Raw genomic sequence first — 18,984 nt, 5'->3', positions numbered from 1 at the left:
ACAGTATAGCAAGAACCTAAAGAGAGGAATCATAACTGAACGTGCCTCCTGGGCTGCAGCGTGTGAGCGGAGGGTGGTGCAGAGGCCCGAACAGGCATAGATACAATGGCATAGATTTTAATTTTCTGATTTATTAAAGGGAGTCTCTCACCAGAACTTGGGTTATCGACCACTTGCATCTTTGGAGCAATGGCATTGCCCTCGTTGCTCCAATGAGCTCATTTTCATATTGACAAAAACAATGATCTCTCAGCAATGGAGCACAAGAGGAAAATCACTATGTGAATCACGTGACCTTAACCTATCTATCTGTAGGACTGGGTTGATATGCTGGGTTCTAATGACAGACTCCCTTTAAGAGGCAGGAGCCTTTTAATAATTTAGGTGCACCCTGCAGTCAGGAGAGGATCAGGGCTGCCCAGAAGAAGACCGCTCCGGTGAGAGACGTCAGAGTGCAGAACGACTTTCAAACAGGGGCCAGGGTGCAGTGTGTCACGTTAATACCTATGGAGGTCCAAAAAGTGTGCGGGACCACAAGAAAAGGTATCTGGGATGAGGGGCAAGTTGAGGGACATTCATGGCTGATGGTGGACCTATGATGCTAAAGGTGTTATTGAATTGCTAAGGCTGATGTGGATACTGGTAGTGAGCCCCAGGAAAAAGCATCACATCTGCGTTCGGGCCATCCGTTCCCCTATCCGTATGAAATATGTGCAAAGAAAAGTTCTGCAAAAAGCACTTTTCTATCCGCATTTTTCATGTGGAAACTGAGCGGAAATCACATAGACCCCATTATAGTCTATGGTGGCCATGCGTTTCCTTAGGTAACCGCTTTTTTATGTGGACAGGTTTCCTTTCAGGGGGTCCCCAAGCAGACTCCCTAAATGAAAACCCGAACGCAAATGTGAACCCATACCTCCCAACCATCCCGCATTTGGTGGGACAGTTCCGGTTTTAAACCCCTGTCCCGCACAGCTCCCTACATGTCCCTTTAATGTTTTACTAAACAATCATTCCTCCGATCACCGCCTGCTCTTATAACAGATAAATGGCTCTGGTGATTTGAGCAACGCTTCACTATGGTTCAAGGACTTTTGTGTGACATCACATGGTCACGTGACTAAGTGGGAGTGTCAGTGTCCCGTGCAGTGAAGAAGAGAGGCGTGTAAGGTACTGAGAAGGGAGGGGAGGGATGTGAGATGCAGGATGGAGAGAGAGAGAGAGAGAGAGAGAGAGAGAGAGAGAGAGAGAGTGAGTGTCTCTGTGTGTGTTTGTCATTATACTGGGGGCAGAGATGGAGGGGGTACATGAAACTGGGGGAATATGAAAGGGGATATCATACCTCCCAACTTTTGAAGAACCGAGAGAGAAAATGTGCAAATTTAGCCCCGCCCACTTTTGTGTTGACTCCTCCCACTCATTAATTTTTCATGTGCCCGCACACAGTATAATCCTCCTACAGTCACCCGTAAATTATATGTCCCCCCTCCATCTCTGCCCCCAGTTTGATGTCCCCTCCATCTCTGCCCCCAGATTCATGTCCCCCATCTCTTCCCCCAGTTTCATGTCCCTCCATCTCTGTCCCCAGATTCATGTCCCCCATCTCTGCCCCCAGTTTCATGTCCCTCCATCTCTGTCCCCAGATTCATGTCCCCCATCTCTGCCCCCAGATTCTTGTCCCCCATCTCTGCCCCCAGTTTCATGTCCCTCCATCTCTGTCCCCAGATTCATGTCCCCCATCTCTGCCCTCAGTTTCCTGTCCCATCTCTGCCTCCAGTTTCTTGTCCCCTCTATCTCTGCCCCCAGAATCATGTCCCCTCTATCTCTGCCCCCAGAATCATGTCCCCTCCATCTCTGCCCCCAGATTCATGTCCCCCCACCTCTGCCCCTTGATTCATGTCCCCTCCATCTCTGCCCCCAGATTCATGTCCCCTCTATCTCTGCCCCCAGAATCATGTCCCCTCTATCTCTGCCCCCAGAATCATGTCCCCTCCATCTCTGCCCCCAGATTCATGTCCCCCCACCTCTGCCCCTTGATTCATGTCCCCTCCATCTCTGCCCCCAGATTCATGTCCCCTCTATCTCTGCCCCCAGAATCATGTCCCCTCTATCTCTGCCCCCAGAATCATGTCCCCTCCATCTCTGCCCCCAGATTCATGTCCCCCCACCTCTTCCCCCAGATTCATGTCCCCTCCATCTCTGCCCCCAAATTCATGTCCCCTCCATCTCTGCCCCCAGTTTCATGTCCCTCCATCTCTGCCCCCAGATTCATGTCCCCACATCTCTGCCCCAGATTCATGTCCCCTCCATCTCTGCCCCCAGATTCATGTCCCCTCCATCTCTGCCCCTTGATTCATGTCCCCTCCATCTCTGCCCCCAGATTCATGTCCCCTCCATCTCTGCCCCCAGATTCATGTTCCTCCATCTCTGCCCCCAGATTCATGTCCTCTCCATCTCTGCCCCCAGATTCATGTCCCCCCATCTCTGCCACCAGATTCATGTCCCCTCCATCTCTGCCCCCAGATTCATGTCCCCTCCATCTCTGCCCCTTGATTCATGTCCCCTCCATCTCTGCCCCCAGATTCATGTCCCCTCCATCTCTGCCCCCATATTCATGTTCCTCCATCTCTGCCCCCAGATTCATGTCCTCTCCATCTCTGCCCCCAGATTCATGTCCCCCCATCTCTGCCACCAGATTCATGTCCCCTCCATCTCTGCCCCCAAATTCATGTCTCCACATCTCTGCCCCAGATTCATGTCCCCACATCTCTGCCCCCAGATTCATGTCCCCTCCATCTCTGCCCCCAAATTCATGTCTCCACATCTCTGCCCCCAAATTCATGTCTCCACATCTCTGCCCCCAGATTCATGTCCCCACATCTCTGCCCCCAGATTCATGTCCCCACATCTCTGCCCCCAGATTCATGTCCCCACATCTCTGCCCCCAGTGTAATGCCGTCCTCTCCTTCATCTGCCCCCAGTTTCACGTTCCACCTTAGTGTACACATTACACTTACCTTCTCCGTCGCTCCCTCGCCGCTCTCTGCGTGCCTCTCTCTCTCTCTCGCTGACACTGTTGTAGACGCGATGTGATGTCATCACATGGCGTCTACACAGCCAGTAGGCGGCGGCAGCGACGAAGCAAGGAGCTGAACTGTGTCAGCTCCTTGCTTTAGCCGCGTACGTGTTCAACTCAGATCTGCATCCTCTGGACACAGATCTAAGTTGAATTCGGGACATACCTCCCTCCAACCGGGACCACGGGACATGTCACCCAAATCGTCAATGTTCTGCGGAAATCGGGACGGTTGGGAGGTATGGACATATAATGTGCGGGTGACTGTAGGAAGATTATACTGTGTCAGGGGACATGAAAAATGAATGAGAATGGGCGGATTCAGCATAAAAGTGGGCACAGCTACATTTGCCGCTGCGCGCTATGAAAGCCGCACATTTTGTTCCTCTTTCTGTTGTTCAAAAGTTGGGAGGTATGTGAACCGGGCCTTAGTTCAGTGAATATTTTATACTGTGGTGATATTTTGGTGTATTTGATTTTTCAAGGATTTCCTCTGTATGGGCCACAATAAAAATGGATTAGATACATGATACTTGCAAGTTTGTCTGTGATGTTACAATATTAATAAAGTTGGGTGAAAAAAAAAGCCTACGCTTTGCTCGGGCAGGGAACGGAGGCGTGGCTAGACACGCTAATCACGTGATGGTGGCAGGCAGCCCTTCTGTCCTCCCAGCAGCGCGCAGGCGCGGTGCGAGCCTCTTCCAACGGCCGCTGAGTGCAACTGTCGGGAGAGAACGCAGGGGGAAAATAAACAACAACAATAATAATAACAAGCCGTGAGTGACACAGCGGCTGACTTCCGGCGACACCACCGGCACCCGGGGCTGCTGTCTGGCGGACAAGGGAAGGCGGCCTGGGCGGCGGACGGGGCAGACAGAAGGGAGGGGAGCCGGGGTGTCTCCGATCACACAGCAGGGGGACTGGGGTCTCCCCTGTGACGCCCGATCTCTGCCCTCACGCTGTCCATGCACCTTAGCGGAGATGAGCTGCGGCTGATTGGGTTGTCATTCGCGCTGTCACGGCGCCCCAGGAGGGCAGGATCCGCAGCCGAGGCCTCCTGTCTCCCCGGACAGCCAGCGCGATTGTGGGGTGACTGATCTCCTCGGCCCCAGCACTGGCTGCATGTATACACACAGCTGTCATATATGTGCAGGCCAGCTCCCAGCGGTGCCCTTCTCCCCGCACGGGGGTGCTGCGTCTCCCTGCTCCCTCCATATGCTGCCCCTATTAAGGGGCGCCCCCCGTATGGACGATCTTCTGCCTTAATACTGGCCGCTGCTGCCTCCTCTTAAAGGGATCTTCTATTTGGGGACGTGTGACAGCTCCTGTGGACCAAGCCTCCTCCCTAACTGCAGGTGCCTGTGTGCTCCAGGGTTGTGGCCCCGCACAGCACAGTCATGCAGGCGCCCCAGCTGCAGTACGACTTCTTTAGTGAAGAGAATGCCCCCAAGTGGAGGAATCTGCTGGTCTCCTCCCTCAAGAAGGTGAGACAACCCGGATCCTCTATATTCTGTCAGTATGAGCTTTACACATATAGGACTGTGTTCACATCTGTGTTCTGGCCGCCCTTGATGGAAACCTAGTGACCGCCTTATAGTGACGCTGCCGCAGTCTGTCATGTGACGCATCTGTCATTGTACACAGCTGTGAACCTAGCCCTCATCATATCCACATCCCATAAGAGCTGCTGCTTATACCGGCCAATCAGGTCACAGCTTTCATTTTTTTAAAGCAGGCTAGAAAGTGACAGAAGTCATCTGATTTGTCGCAGTGGGCAAGCAGTCCTTATTATGTGCTTCCGTTTTTTTGATGGTTAAAATGAACAGTTTTATAATCTAAACCTGTCTGATCTATTAGGGTTGTCCCGTAAAGGGGTTTCCTGGGCCCCAACAGCGTTTTTAATACAGATGACCAATTCACAGGATAGGCTATCAGTATCTGATCAGTGGGGTTCCATAATCCGGACCCCGCACCGTTACACTGTTGCAGTTGCTGGAAGCTGCTGCTGTGCACAGGCTTTGTTTCACTTTAAGTGATAGGTGCAGAGTCTCAGGCCTGGTTCACATCTGTGTTCGGTGAGTCTGCATGGGGACCCCACCAAACGGAATAGCGAACGCATTGACATGCAGTGAGCATATGAAAGCACACGGACCCCATGAGGTCCGTGTGTTTTCCGCGTAGTGTCCGCACGAGTCTTGTGGAGCGGTAAGTACTTCATAAACTACTTTCCTCTCTGCATGACTCATGTGGAAAACACATGGACCGCGTGGTAGTGGCGTGTATGGGGGTAGCTTGTCCTCTGGGAGCAGTACCCCTTTTAGTGTGAAATTTCTAGTAGCAAATCCAGTTTGTGTAATGACGCTATTCTGTTCATATCTGTTATTCTGGCTGTGGCATTATGATTATAATGTAACACTACATTACATCTGCAGTATATATTTACTGTATGTGCTGGAAAATGTGTAGGGGCTTATCTTAAATATATCCAGAAGCCCCCATTAGCCAACAAGGGCCCAGTCTACTGCGCTATTCTATACTTTTTTTTTTATTGGGAAGCTGTGGGCGAAAGATGCCCCTGTATGTCTGTAAAGTATGATCTGGCAGAAAATCCTCTCAACTTTGCAACAGACACTGCTGAACACTGTATGAATGTAGTCTAAACTTTCAAGGTATTTTCCTACAATAACCCACAGTAGAGTGGGCAACACTGTGGCTCAGTGGTTAGCACTGCAGTGCTGGGATCCTGGGTTCGAATCCCGCCAGGAGCAACATCCGCAAGGAGTTTGTAGGTTCTCCCCATGTTTGCGTAGATTTCCTCCCATTCTACAAAGACATACTTAAATGAAAGAAAAAAAAAAGTACATTGTGATCCCTATATGGGGCTCACAATCTACATTAAAAAAAAACCCACAGTAGAGGTTATAGTTGTTTGGATATCTGACCACTAGGGCCCCAATGATCATGCAAACAGGGTTGGTGGTGCTCATGTGTGACCGCCACTCTGTTTGCATCTATGGAACGATAGAGCGGTGTACTCAGCTTTTTCTATCAGTCCCATAGAAGTGAATGGTGGTCTCCCATGCGCCTCACCACTGCATACCCATAGTGAATTTAGGGAACCCCAGTGTTCAGATACTTAATCCTTGTCTTATGGATAGGATACCCTTCTAAATGCAACTTTTCAGATCATGTAAAAAACAGGAATTGCATCAAGACAGTGACTGTATCTGACTGTGTGGTTCAGGGCTTCCTTGGATCCTGATCTGTAGTTCTTCGTATCATGACCTGTCACATTAAAGATGGCACATTGTTGTCGTCACAAGGTATATCGGTCATCACATCTCAAAATATAGAGCTGGGCAAGAATTCTAGAATGCTTCTATAGGTGGGAATGGAGTGGTTACATTGTATAGGGTTCCTCCATGGTAATTGGGTTGAAAATATATGCCCTATGTAATGTCCATTAAGGCTTTGACATAACTTATTTTTTGGGGGCAGAGGGGCAAATTTGTTGGTCGACATCTGTCACATGTTTCCAGCTAGGCTTGACCAAGACTGGTGGGTTTGGCTGCTTCTGACTATAAGGTGAGCGTAGCTGCTTATTATCCAGGTATTATTATATGACGTGCCATCCTACTGATATAGTTTGTGCCTCTGCCGTAATTGCTGTTGTCGCTATGCCGTCTTGGAAAGATCCTGCTCACTAGGAAGTCATCCCAGTTCCATGATCTTTCTCCAGGGCCAGATCAATTGCACACCATTGACAGCACCCATCTCCATCTGTCGCAGACCGCTCCAAAATATGAAAGCCCTAATGGTCTTTTATGTTCATTAAAAATGAAATGTGTTGAATCCGTTCTTATTTTGGCCAAATGTGACTATTGTTTTGCAGCACTAACCCCAATAACGTTATCCGCTGTGTTATTGGGTGTATAATATTTTCCTAGTGCATTCATGTGACTGACGCCGCTCTACTCTCTGGAGCTGCAGACAGAGTAGAGTGGAGTTTGTGATGTCAGAGCCAGAAGCCGGAGCGGCAGCAGGAGAACACCATGAGACCCCATGATAGAACCTGATGGCGCCCTATTACATGTCAGTAGGGTCCATCGGGTGTGACTGATCCATCACAGTCTTGTGGATTTAGTTGTCAATAGAAGCAACACAGATGTGACCAGAATGTTATAAAACGTAATTTTCCTCTGTTACATCTATTCATGTCCACTCTATGAAGATATTAATTTTTGTTTTTAGCATGTGCAAATAGTCACAGATCATTTTTCAGCGATATGTCTATGAGACGTGATAAAAGACTGGGAAAATCCCTGTAATGCACATAGGACTCTTAAGGAAAATCACATCAATCATTGTTCCTTCCCTCTCTGTTTACTTCTTTTTGTGAAGCCTTTTAGGCACAATGCAGACTGCTGGTTGCTTTGTGGACTGATGTAATCCCATGTAATCCTTTCACATTAATCTCTTAATCATTTAAAGGGGTTGTCCCATCACAAGGATCCTATCTATACTGTTTGTTAATGTGAATGTAAGACTTTTCCTACATACATTGCTTCAGCAAAACTGCTTTGTTTGTCCACTAACTTACTTTATTCATTTTTTTGGGACACATCCCTTGACTTATCTGGTCATAAGTCAAGTGATGTATCTGCTGCTCTGAGGGGGGGAGGGAGGAGGGGCTAAGTGCAGGGAGCGAGCCTGGGGGGGGGGGTAGTTTACCCTTTGGGGGGAAGGGGCCGCCAATACAGACCTGGCATCGGCTGTAATAGAGAGGCGGATGTCGGGGACGGTTAGACGCCAGCACAGATGCCAGCAACATCGCTATGCTTCTGCCCTGCATGAAGCCAGCAGCGGCAGGAGCGGAATAACAGCAACACTTCTGCCGCTGCTGGCTTCATGCAGGGCAGAAGCATAGCAATGTTGCTGGCGTCTGTGCATCTGTGCCGGCGTCTACACTCCCCGGCATCCGCCTCTCTATTACAGCGGATGCCGGGTCTGTATTCACATATGCAAAGCCAAGCGTCGAGATGCCGCTGGCCCTGCGTGCACGCTCATAGACCAGTCTAGCCTTCACAATGTGAATACAGACCCGGCACCCGCTGTAATAGAGAGAGGCGGATGTCGGGTTTGTATTCGCAGAATACAGAAGATTTTGCAACAACGAAGACTGGTGAGTATGCGACGTGGGAATACCCCTTTAACATTTATAATCAATCTACAGGATCGATGGGGTCAGAATGCAGAGATCCTCACCCATCTGAAGAGCTGGGGTTTTGTTATGTGAATGGAGACGCATGTGTGGCCACTATTCCATTCACTGATGGAGATAGCCAAGTACAGCGCTCATAGAAGTGCCCACTACTGCTCCATTCTCATAAGGGTACCCGGGACCTCCATTCTTGAGTTGGTGATGGTCCCAGTGGTCAAACCCCACGCCATCATTCCTTTATCACCTATTCTGTGGAAGAATGTTGTTCTTGAGCTACATCTTCCCGAGCGCACACACCAGAGCTCTATTTACAATGGCCATGTGTGGCCCCCAGTAATAGGGCACTTAGCCCATATTTAGAGCCCCTTTCAGTCGGCGTAAGCGCTCGGCTCATTCCGAGCCGTACACGCGAGCGCTTCTAAACACTTCCCATTCACTTCAATGGGAGCGATCGTAAAGCCAGCTTTAAGCGCGCTCCCATTGAAGTGAATGGGAAATGTTTAGAAGCGCTCGCGTGTATGGCTTGGAATGAGCCGAGCGCTTACGCTGTGTGAAGGGGCGCTTTTCTCTCTGCATTTTTCTTGTGGTGAGGGGAACGGAATCCCTGAACATAATACAAGTTCTGGTGTGACCCCAGTCTCAGAAACGTTTCCATATACTGTGTGACTGATATCAGCTGGTTTGTATATAGGCTATACACTTGTAAGCTTTGTACTGCAGGTTCTGCGGCTCCTTCATCCTGGTCATGAGCGACTATAGCTCTTTTTTTGTGACTTGTGTCTTTACTTGCCACTATAGTAGACAAGTGATGCAGTGGTGAGTTCATGCAATAAGGGATTTGCAGTTCTCGGGTGCAGACTGTAAGATATAATGTGATTTATACAGAATTACCTACACCGGGGTGCCTGGGATGTGTTCTGGAGACAGCGCCAAACTGAAATGGAGAGGAGCTGCAGCATAGGTTATGATTAGTAATATTTTTGGCTATGAATTGAAGCAAATTTAGAAAAGTGCTTACAGGTGGCCGAGGTTTTCATCTTGGCAGCTATTTTGCTGAGTAGTAGTATTTTAAAGTGTATTTATATCCCCAGTAAAATGCCTTGTCACATAAATGTCGATTCCTGATGTGAGATTTTAGTAATAATTATATTTTTTTTTTTTTGAGGATTATGAGACTCATCAAATTGATCAGTATTCTGAGTTTTTCATTGCCTTTTTATTATTTTTTTTTTGCACACAGCACACTTCAACATGGTCCAAAGTGTATATGGGACCATATTGCCCTGTAGAATAAACATAGTTTGCTTTATTACTGCATTGAACCATTGGGTTTACAATGCAGTGCTCAATTTGGTTGTATCCATGCAGTACTGATACACTGAAGAATTTTTGGTGTGGCAAAAACCGCACCAAATATTGGCATTTTATATGTTTCATTCTTAGTGCTATTACCATATATACTCGAGTATAAGCCGAGGAGGGGGGGGATGCAGCGGCTACTGGAAAATTTCAAAAATTAAAATGGTCGGAGTTTTTGGGTGCAGTAGATGCTGGGTGCTGGGGAAGGGAGGGGGTATTTTGGTTGTCTGTCTGCCCCTTCCCTGAGCTTGAGGACTGTTTTCTTCCCCTACTTGGAATTCAGCCTGGCTGAATATAGGGTCTCTGCAGTGCTCCTATTAACCCCTTCCCGACGGAACAGGAGCACTGCAGATCCCCCATATTCAGTAGACTGGGCACTGTCAGACACATGGATACCTAATGTGTATGTGTTTCACATTCATTTTCTACTTTTATATGTATTCTAGGGAAAGGAGGGATTTAGAACTAATTTATTTATTTATTTTTGTCACTATTTTATTGGAGATTCTATACATTACTATTACGACTGGTCATAGACCCCACCCAAAAAAAAAAAAAATATATATATATATATATTTATATATATATATATAAAATTAATTTAAAAAAAAAAAAAAAGAATTTTTTTTTTTTTTGCTTGACTCGAGTATAAGCTGAGGGGGCTTTTTCAGCACAAATACTGTGCTGAAAAACTCTCCTTATACTCGAGGATATACAGTACTTTGATTTGTCAGTTTTCTATGTTATTGCATAAGAATAGTTAATAATTTATTAAGTGGTGCGGAATATATTGGTATTATATAAATAAAATTATATTATGTATGATGAAATCTGTAGTCGCAGTCAGTTTCACACGGAGATATTCGAAATTGAAAATCAGTTCCACACAGTGACCACACATTATAGTGATCTGTGATGCCAGGAGTCCCGGCCTTACCGCTGCTCTACTGTCTATACTATATCCAGGCCAAGACAGTTGAGCAATGATTAGGTGGGAGTCCGGGTCCCTGGACTGACTGGTTAATGTACTGGATTTTTTTATCTAGATTCCTAGGTGTGAATATGGCCATATACTCCAGATTGCAGTGTGTAGATGATATTTGGCTCGTCCACTTTGTTACTACTCTAAAGCACTGCAGATTTTATATCCCCTATTCCATGGTAGAAAAACCACAAGGCCTCATGCAGGTATGGGTCCTTCAAAAAAAAAAAAGAAAGAACCCTTTCTTTTCAAGAACCCATACACTCAAGTGAATGACCACAAAACAGACAGGAATAGGACATTCATGAGATTTGCAGCCCCCAAGTAGACACAATGCGGTGGTGTGCATGGGGCCTTAGCTTTATAGGGAAGATCTCAGAGCTCCATTGTGTAATGAAGAGTCCTGTCTATGACACTGACATATGTACCATTGTCAAAGGGGATGGTAATACTCAGCTGGCAATTTCTGCATACATTTCCATGAGGACTAACAGAGGAACGGCATAATGCAGGTGCTCCAGAATATTTATCTTATGGCAAATGCAAATATTTCTTCACACAGACACGTCTATAAACATGTCAGGAGAGCTGAGGTGTCACTTTTAAGTGTCAAAAATGTTTCTTATAGCCTAAAGCTGTGTGTATGCATTAAATAGCTCTTGGTTGTGATACCTGATGCTGGATATGCAGCGAATGTCAAGCTCTGTCTCAGATAAACTGGTAAATTTGGGATGTATTTAGGTACAGTAATCTAAATGGTGTTCAGTGGTATAGATTTAATTAAAGGAATTGTCCTGCAAAATTTCTTTTAAACCAGGATACAATGGCGTACAGAACAGGTTTAAAAGTACTTACCGGTAGTATTCACTAGACAATTCCTTTGAGGCTATGTTCACATTTGCATCAGTGTCCGAAAAAAAAAAAGTCCTACTTGTGTAACTTTCAGTTTCAAAGCAATGGACCCCATTTTAATCAATAGGGTCCATCCATCTCCATATGTAACCACTATGTTAGCGGTCCACCTGTCCGTTGTTCTGGTCCTCTTGACCTAGCGTAAAACTGCAATACCACTTCAGATATTTTTGCCTTTGCTTTGCTGAGTAGATGCCCAGATCCCATAAGTATCAAATCATAGAAACACGGACAGATTCTGTGTTTTGGTTTTTGGTTTTCTTACATTTTTATATTTATATTTATTTTTTTTATAAATGGTGAAAATCCGATAACTAGCGAGCCATGCTTTCTGTTATAATTTAAAGTGGCACACCCACGCAACCAAAAAAAAAAAATATTATTTATTTATATAGCACCATTAATTCCATGGTGCTTTACATACAAAACGCCGGCTTTACGAGCGTTCCCATTGAAGTGAATGGGAAGTGTTCGGGAGCCTTCCACAGAGCTCGCGTGTACGGCTGTGAAAGAGAATTTTTACAAGCCCGGCATTACTCCGTGTGAAGGCAGCCTTAGGTTGTAGAGATGAGTGAACACTATTCGGAACAGCCGTTCCGAATAGCATGCTCCCATAGAAATGAATGGACGTAGCACACGGGGGGGTTAAGCGACCGGCCGCCAGCAAAGTGTGCGTGCCGGCCGCTTCCACTCAATTCTATGGGAGCGTGCTATTTGGAACGGCTGTTCCAAATACTGTTCGCTCATCTCTATTAGGGTGTGCTTAGGGATACGGAAAACGGAAACCCAATCTGCTTTAAAAGCAGTTACCCGCGGACCCCATAGGATTTAAAGGGTTCCGCCAGATTTCCACCGGAAAAATGCAGAGAGAAAAGCAGTAAAAAGGTTGGCTATTGCAGCGTCTAAATAAAAGTATTGATTATTTTTAATTATACAATTATCATATAATGAGTTAGATGTCTAGTTTGTTACATATTTACTGTCCTAGATATTCAGTTGCTGTTTCTTATAGGATTTTTTTCTTTGCTTTTTTCTTCATTTTGCTCCTTAGTTACCCATTCCTTATTGTGTAAGGCAGACTATATGCTAGATGAGAAGTAACCTATATGTTATGAAATCCAGATGTGCCGTTGGCCTACAGTCCCAGGCTTATGTTATCTTTCCTTGTGATATCTCTGCGTTTATTACCTGGTAGGCGATATTCACAGTGAGAACAAGTGCGCTGCCGGCCCGTATCTAATTTCTTTACTGCAAGGTGCCAATCTGTTGACTCATAACATAAAGGACATTTTTTTGTTCCTTGAGCAGCACATGACCTGGCATTTTCCAGAAAGCTTTGTTGTTAGAAAGTCCAGGAAGATCAAGTGAATCTGGAGCGGTGACTTCTATTCCACTAAGGTTTTGCACATGGATTACTCAGTTTTTGAAGTATTCATAGAAATGATGTCTTTGTCCAGAAGCTCGTCAGCAGAACTTTTGGCTTTTGGTCTACGTATCACACAGCAGTTTTTTCTGCAAAACAAGTGTGGAGTAACCATGTTTTTCTACTCCTGCTGGAAGACTTCCCAAGGATAGCTTGAGCGGAGTTGGCACGGAGTATTTTTTAACAAAGTAAAAATACTGCTTTCTCAGTTTTATTGGAGTATGTATATGAGCTGTATATACTACATGTAAAAGCTATTATTGCGCCCTGGAGTGAAAACCACATTGGTCAGTCTGTGGCCTGCGTGACTGAAGCAAGTACTGCATATCAGAGGGTTTTGTTCTATAACATGTTTATATACAGTTGTGGCCAAAAGTTTTGAGACTGACACAGTTTTTTGTTTTCACAAACTTTGCTGCTTCAATATTTTTATTTCTTTAGTGCGCTTGACACTTCTGTCTCCGTCTGTGTCCGTTCCCATTGACTCTAATGTAAAAAAAAAAACATGACGTACACTTTCTTTATTAATATTTGCTTTATTATTATTATTATTATTATTATTATTCTTTCGTCACATCTGTTTTACTTTTGTAACAGAATGTCTCACATGTACAACTTTTTCTTCCATCAGACAATTTAAAGAGGATTTGGGCACATGCGGTGTTATATACCGCTGGAAAGCCGACAGTGCGCTGAATTCAGCGCACTGTCGGCTTTCCCGATCTGTGCCCCGGGTGAAGCGCTATCGGTCCCAGTACCGTAGCTCTTTACAGTCAGAAGGGCATTCCTGACAGTCAGTGAGGTACGTCCTTCTGCACAGCAGCGCCTATCGTGCTGTACAGTGTGAGCGGGGAGGAACGCCCCCTCCTTCTGCTCACACAGCTCAGTATTATCAGGAGGGGAGGGGGGCGTTCCTCCCTGCTCACACTGTACAGCGCTATAGGCGCTGCTGTGGAGAAGGATGTTCCTGACTGACTGTCAGGAATGCCCTTCTGACTGTGAAGAACTACGGTACCAGGACCGATAGCTCTTCACCCAGGGCACAGATCGGGAAAGCTGACAGTGCGCTGAATTCAGCGGTATATAACACTGCATGTGCCCAAACCCATGAAAGGTCCTCTTTAATAAAAACCTCACGGAATGTTCTGTTATGTGTTTTACTAGGGGTAAATGCAGACCGACACCAAATGGGGGGCTCTGTCTCCATCTGTCATTAAAAGGGTATTCCCACGTTGCATACTCACCAGTCTTCGTTGCTGTAAAATCTTCTGTCTTCCTGCTTTGTTGCGTCATTGGTGGGCGGGGTTACATATGCAAAGCCTGCGTGCACGCTCATAGATGGTGAGACCAGTCTAGCCTTCACAATGCGAATACAGACCCAGCATCTGCCTCTCTCTATTACAGAGGATGCCGGGTCTGTATTCGCATTGTGAGGGCTAGACTGGTCTCACTATGAGCGTGCACGCAGGGCCAGCAGCATGTCGCTGCTGGCTATGCATATGTGAATACAGACCCTGTATCCGCTGTAATAGAGAGGCGGATGCCGGGGAGTGTAGACGCCGGCACAGATGCCTGCAACATCGCTATGCTTCTGCCCTGTATGAAGCCAGCAGCAGCCCCCCCCCGGAATAGCAGCATCGCTCCTGCCGCTGCTGGCTTCATGCAGGGCAGGAGCATAGTGATGTTGCAGGCATCTGTGCCGGCGTCTACACTCCCCGGCATCCGCTGTAATAGGGAGGCGGAAGCCAGGGAGTGTAGACGCCGGCACAGTCTGTATTGTCGGTCCCTTCCCCCCAAAGGTTAAACTACTCCCCCCCCCCCCCCCGCTCCCGTGCACTTGGCCCCTCCTCCCTCCCCCCTGAGAGCAGCAGATACATCACTTGACTTATGACCAGATAAGTCAAGGGATGTGTCAACAGAGAAATGAATAAAGTAAGATAGTGGACAAACAAAGCAGTTTTGCTGAAGCAGTGTATTTAGGAATAGTCTTACATTCACATTATCAAGCAGTATAGATAGGATCCTTGTGATGGGACAACCCCTTTAAGACTTGGGCCTCATGTTGCATAAGTTCTGCGTTATACATTATGCATTTCTAGCTATTTCCCATCCACGTATTGCAAAAAAATCTGCAGCGGAAAAGCTTGTCAATTATTCCTACAGAAACCCTGGCTGTTTCTGTATAGGTATAATAGGGGCAGAAAGTCTTTTTGTGAAAAACGTTGCGGAAAAAAATATGGTACTTTTTTTTTTTTTTTTGCTACAGGTCGCTATGTGGGGCTTTAGACTAAAGGGGCAGTCCGGTTTACTCAGGCCTGGTTCACACTCTGATGTCATCTGGGTGCATTTCCCTCTAAGGGTATGTTCACACAGCGGAAAATGGATTCCGCGTGTGAACATACCGCACCGTTAGCCGCGACGGGATGCCGATGCAGTGCACCCGCATTCCGCTCCGGATTAGGCTCGAATGAATGGAAGTCTCGGGCCACAGAATCCACGGCAAGATAGATCATATCACTTCTTTTTTCCGCTACTAGCTAGTGGAAATGAGAAGTGTGCAGCTCCGATTGCAGTCAAGCGGAGCCTTTTTGGCAGGCAGATTCCGCATCAAAATCCGCTACCAAAAAACTCTGTGTAAATACACTAAAATTGCCCCCATCTCACCTCTGGCTGCACAGTATTGTTAGTATTGAACTTGTCTCCCTGGCGTGCAGAATAGGCCCCATATGAGAAATGGAATATTGCGTCACTAGGACATAATGTTAAGTTGAAGCATCCGTGCATTGTCCTTTTGCTATACTATTGTGTTAGATAGCTACACTTCTGTATGCCTCCTTGCTTCCCTCGCTTTACTCCTACAGAATTACTCCTCCATGAGTCATGTTTAAAATCTTAAGTTGCCGCCTGTTTCTACTAGATTGCAAGCTCCTTGAGAAGGTCATCCTTATCTACTGTTCCACAGAAGGTTGTCATTTTATTCAGAGTTGTCTATTTTCCTCGCATGGGGGAGTATGTTGACATTTTCTAAGTAAATAATGCTATAACACATGATTCTTCATTCAGGTTCTGTACCGGAAATGCTTCTGTCACAAACTTATAGGACGGCATGTTAGACATGTTACTGTTGTGTAGTATACAACTGTGTGTAGACCTGGTGGGTTGTACTCATTATAGATGTAGTTATTATGGTGGGCAACAGTCATAAAGATCTAGAAAAGAGCTTGCTAACATACATTGGGGGGATTTATTATTTTGGGGACAATTATTTTTCACGGTAGTCCACGATACTGAAATCTACTCCAGTCTGTAGCAAGAGGAGCTTAAAGAGGACCTTTCATAGTTTGGGGCACAGGCAGTTCTATATACTGCTGAAAGCTGACAGTGCGCTGAATTCAGCGCACTGTTGTCTTTCCCAATCTGTGCCCCAGGTAAAGAGCTTCAGGTGCCAGTATCGTAGCTATTTACAGTCAGAAGGGCGTTCCTGACAGTCTGTCAGGAACGTCCTTCTTCCCAGCAGCGCCTATCGCGCTGTACAGTGTGAGCGGGGAGGAACGCCCCCCTCCCCTCCTGATAATACTAGTCTATGGACGAGCACTGTGAGCAGAGGGAGGGGGCGTTCCTCCCCGTTCACACAGTACAGTGCGATAGGCGCTGCTGGGCAGAAGGACGTTCCTGACAGACTGTCAGGAACGCCCTTCTGACTGTAAATAGCTACGATACTGGCACCTGAAGCTCTTTACCCGGGGCACAGATTGGGAAAGATGACAGTGTGCTGAATTCAGCGCACTCTTGGCTTTCCTGCAGTATATAGAACTGCCTGTGCCCCAAACCATGAAAGGTCCTCTTTAAAAAGTCGCTTAAACTTTTTTTTTTGTGTGATCTGTGGCAGTCAAATAGCTGGCCCCCGCGCAGATCAGCTGTCCCAGTAGTTTCCAGGTTCTAAAAGCTGGTGCAGTGGATGGGTAGTATGTGGCGCCTGCTCCTATTCAATTAATAGCGGCGCTGCAGTTCCCCAGAACCATTGCTTTTTATTACTGCACTATAACAAGAAAAATTGTGCAGACACCATTGAAGAGAAGCTGCTAGACAATCGGCACTTTTACTTTAAAGTGAAAGCATCAGCAACCTTGTCCATCAGCAACGCACACAACAACATATGAGGGAATCCGGAGGAATAGCTGTTGGGTGACAACTTTGTAAGGTGTATGACCAGCTTTAGGCTAACATTGTGCAGGTACTGTATTTCCAAAATTTACATTCTAGGTACAGCACTCGGGCAGCAGAAGGACCTCAGTCTATGTGAAATGGTTATGTAGTCTACAAAGCGACTGGCAGGGAAGGCTGGGCTTGGGCCTGTGCTGTGTGCTCGGCTCCCTGCCCATTGATAAAGGAAAGCCAAGAAATGAGAGCAGAACAATGATTCAGTTATTACAACCACAGCAACAGAAGGAAAACATTATACTATTGCACTAACCGGTGCTCCCATGGGGGCTTCCAGGTTTTGTGAAAATTGCAGAGAACTGCGGGCAATGTGATCGGAATACATGTACTCTGGCACACCTTGTTATATACATGTACGCAATACTATAGTGTATAAATCCGGGAATCATTACTTGTGATGGCAGACCACCACCCAACTTTATATTTACAGCGGCAACCGAACTACAATAATACATTGTTACAGTATAACCTATTGTAATACATTGTTACAGTATTATTTGCATTAATACAAAACTTGAAGGTTGCAGGAGACCTAATTCTCCTGTAAGACTGGGTGCACATCTGCTCTTGCTCACCGTTCAGGGATTCTATTCCCTGTTCTGCTTGAAAGATGCGAAGAGAAAAGTTCTGCGTCCAGATGAGACTAGCCATAAAAAAAAAAAAAAAAAAAAAGCTATACCAAGAGGATGCCTTTGAACCAGCAGTGCCAGGAAGAGAACAAAATGCTACTAGAAAAAGGGACCCTGTTTGTATGGCGTTTCCTAATTCCTTTTTGACTACCATGTAACATTTGGGCATTTTTGGCTGCCCAAATGGCAAGAAAAACACATTGGCCCAGATTTTCAGTGGTGGTGTAGATTCATCACATTGTGCCAAAGATGTGCCATGTTACACTAGTGTCTCGTATCCACAATAGTAAATCTGGGTCTTTGGGGGAAATAGATTAAGACCAACACATATTGAGCCCATCCTAATATTGTGTGAACTGGTGGAAAATCGCACCAGAATTAATAGGCTAATAAGGACTTTGTATAGTGGCAAGTACATTCTCCCATTGTTTTTACAAAAATGAATATGGTTGGAACCCAGCCTTGACCTATGGAGACTTGTTTTAACTTAATGGGTTATTCCACACTGTCTATGGGGTAGGTGATAGGTGTTAACCTTGGAATCTCTTCAGAACTCTATGAGGGATACTGAATTTTCTCACATCACCCAGTAGCAGCCTAACATTTACCATCTGTTATAGTAATATCCCTTTAATAAAATTAAATGAGATGTTTTCATGTTAGATGTCACTAGGATATGCTATCATTTTATGATCAATGGGGGTCTGCCCTCTGGGAATGAATGGAGAGGGGGCTGTGCTTTACTCCTTTGCATTTACTGGAGTCATTGAAACATCCAATCGTGTTGGCTTGGGTAACCCCTGTGAAAGTGGACAGAGAGCATCGCACACGTGAGGTCAACTTTCCGTCCTCACTATCTTTTGCATTGATGCCGCAACCAGCTTCTGTATTACCAGGCGTGGCTAGGCTCAAAAAAAACCCACTTTGGAAATAGATGCAGTTTTGACTTCTGGGACCCATCCCTAACAGACACTTGTGGCCTTTGGATTTTGTGGCTATGTTATGAATTTATAAGAATGGAATCGCCCTCTAAGACGAGCTGCCAATACCTTATCAATAATCTTACATCTTTTAGGCAACATGAAAATTTTGTAAAGGGACGTAAAAAGGACTTTGAAATGTTCCTATGAATGTTTGGCCCTAAGGTAGAGCTAGATAAAT

At 46.0% G+C, this 18,984-nt stretch overlaps 1 protein-coding gene across 1 annotated transcript in view; it reads left to right on the top strand.

Moving 5' to 3' along the window:
- Positions 1-3,739: 3,739 nt before the first annotated feature.
- Positions 3,740-18,984, top strand: part of SOS1 (SOS Ras/Rac guanine nucleotide exchange factor 1) — a 72,334-nt gene continuing 57,089 nt past the window's right edge. The window contains exon 1 of the mRNA XM_075267533.1: positions 3,740-4,560. Within this exon, the coding sequence (XP_075123634.1) occupies positions 4,474-4,560 (87 nt within the window). The 5' untranslated portion in view covers positions 3,740-4,473. The remainder of the gene's footprint in view (positions 4,561-18,984) is intronic.

The sequence above is a fragment of the Leptodactylus fuscus genome, chromosome 3, assembly GCF_031893055.1.
Source record: "Leptodactylus fuscus isolate aLepFus1 chromosome 3, aLepFus1.hap2, whole genome shotgun sequence".
Lineage (NCBI taxonomy): Eukaryota > Metazoa > Chordata > Amphibia > Anura > Leptodactylidae > Leptodactylus > Leptodactylus fuscus.
Note: the sequence above shows the minus strand (reverse complement) of the source record. Positions and strands in the feature narration are given on the sequence as shown.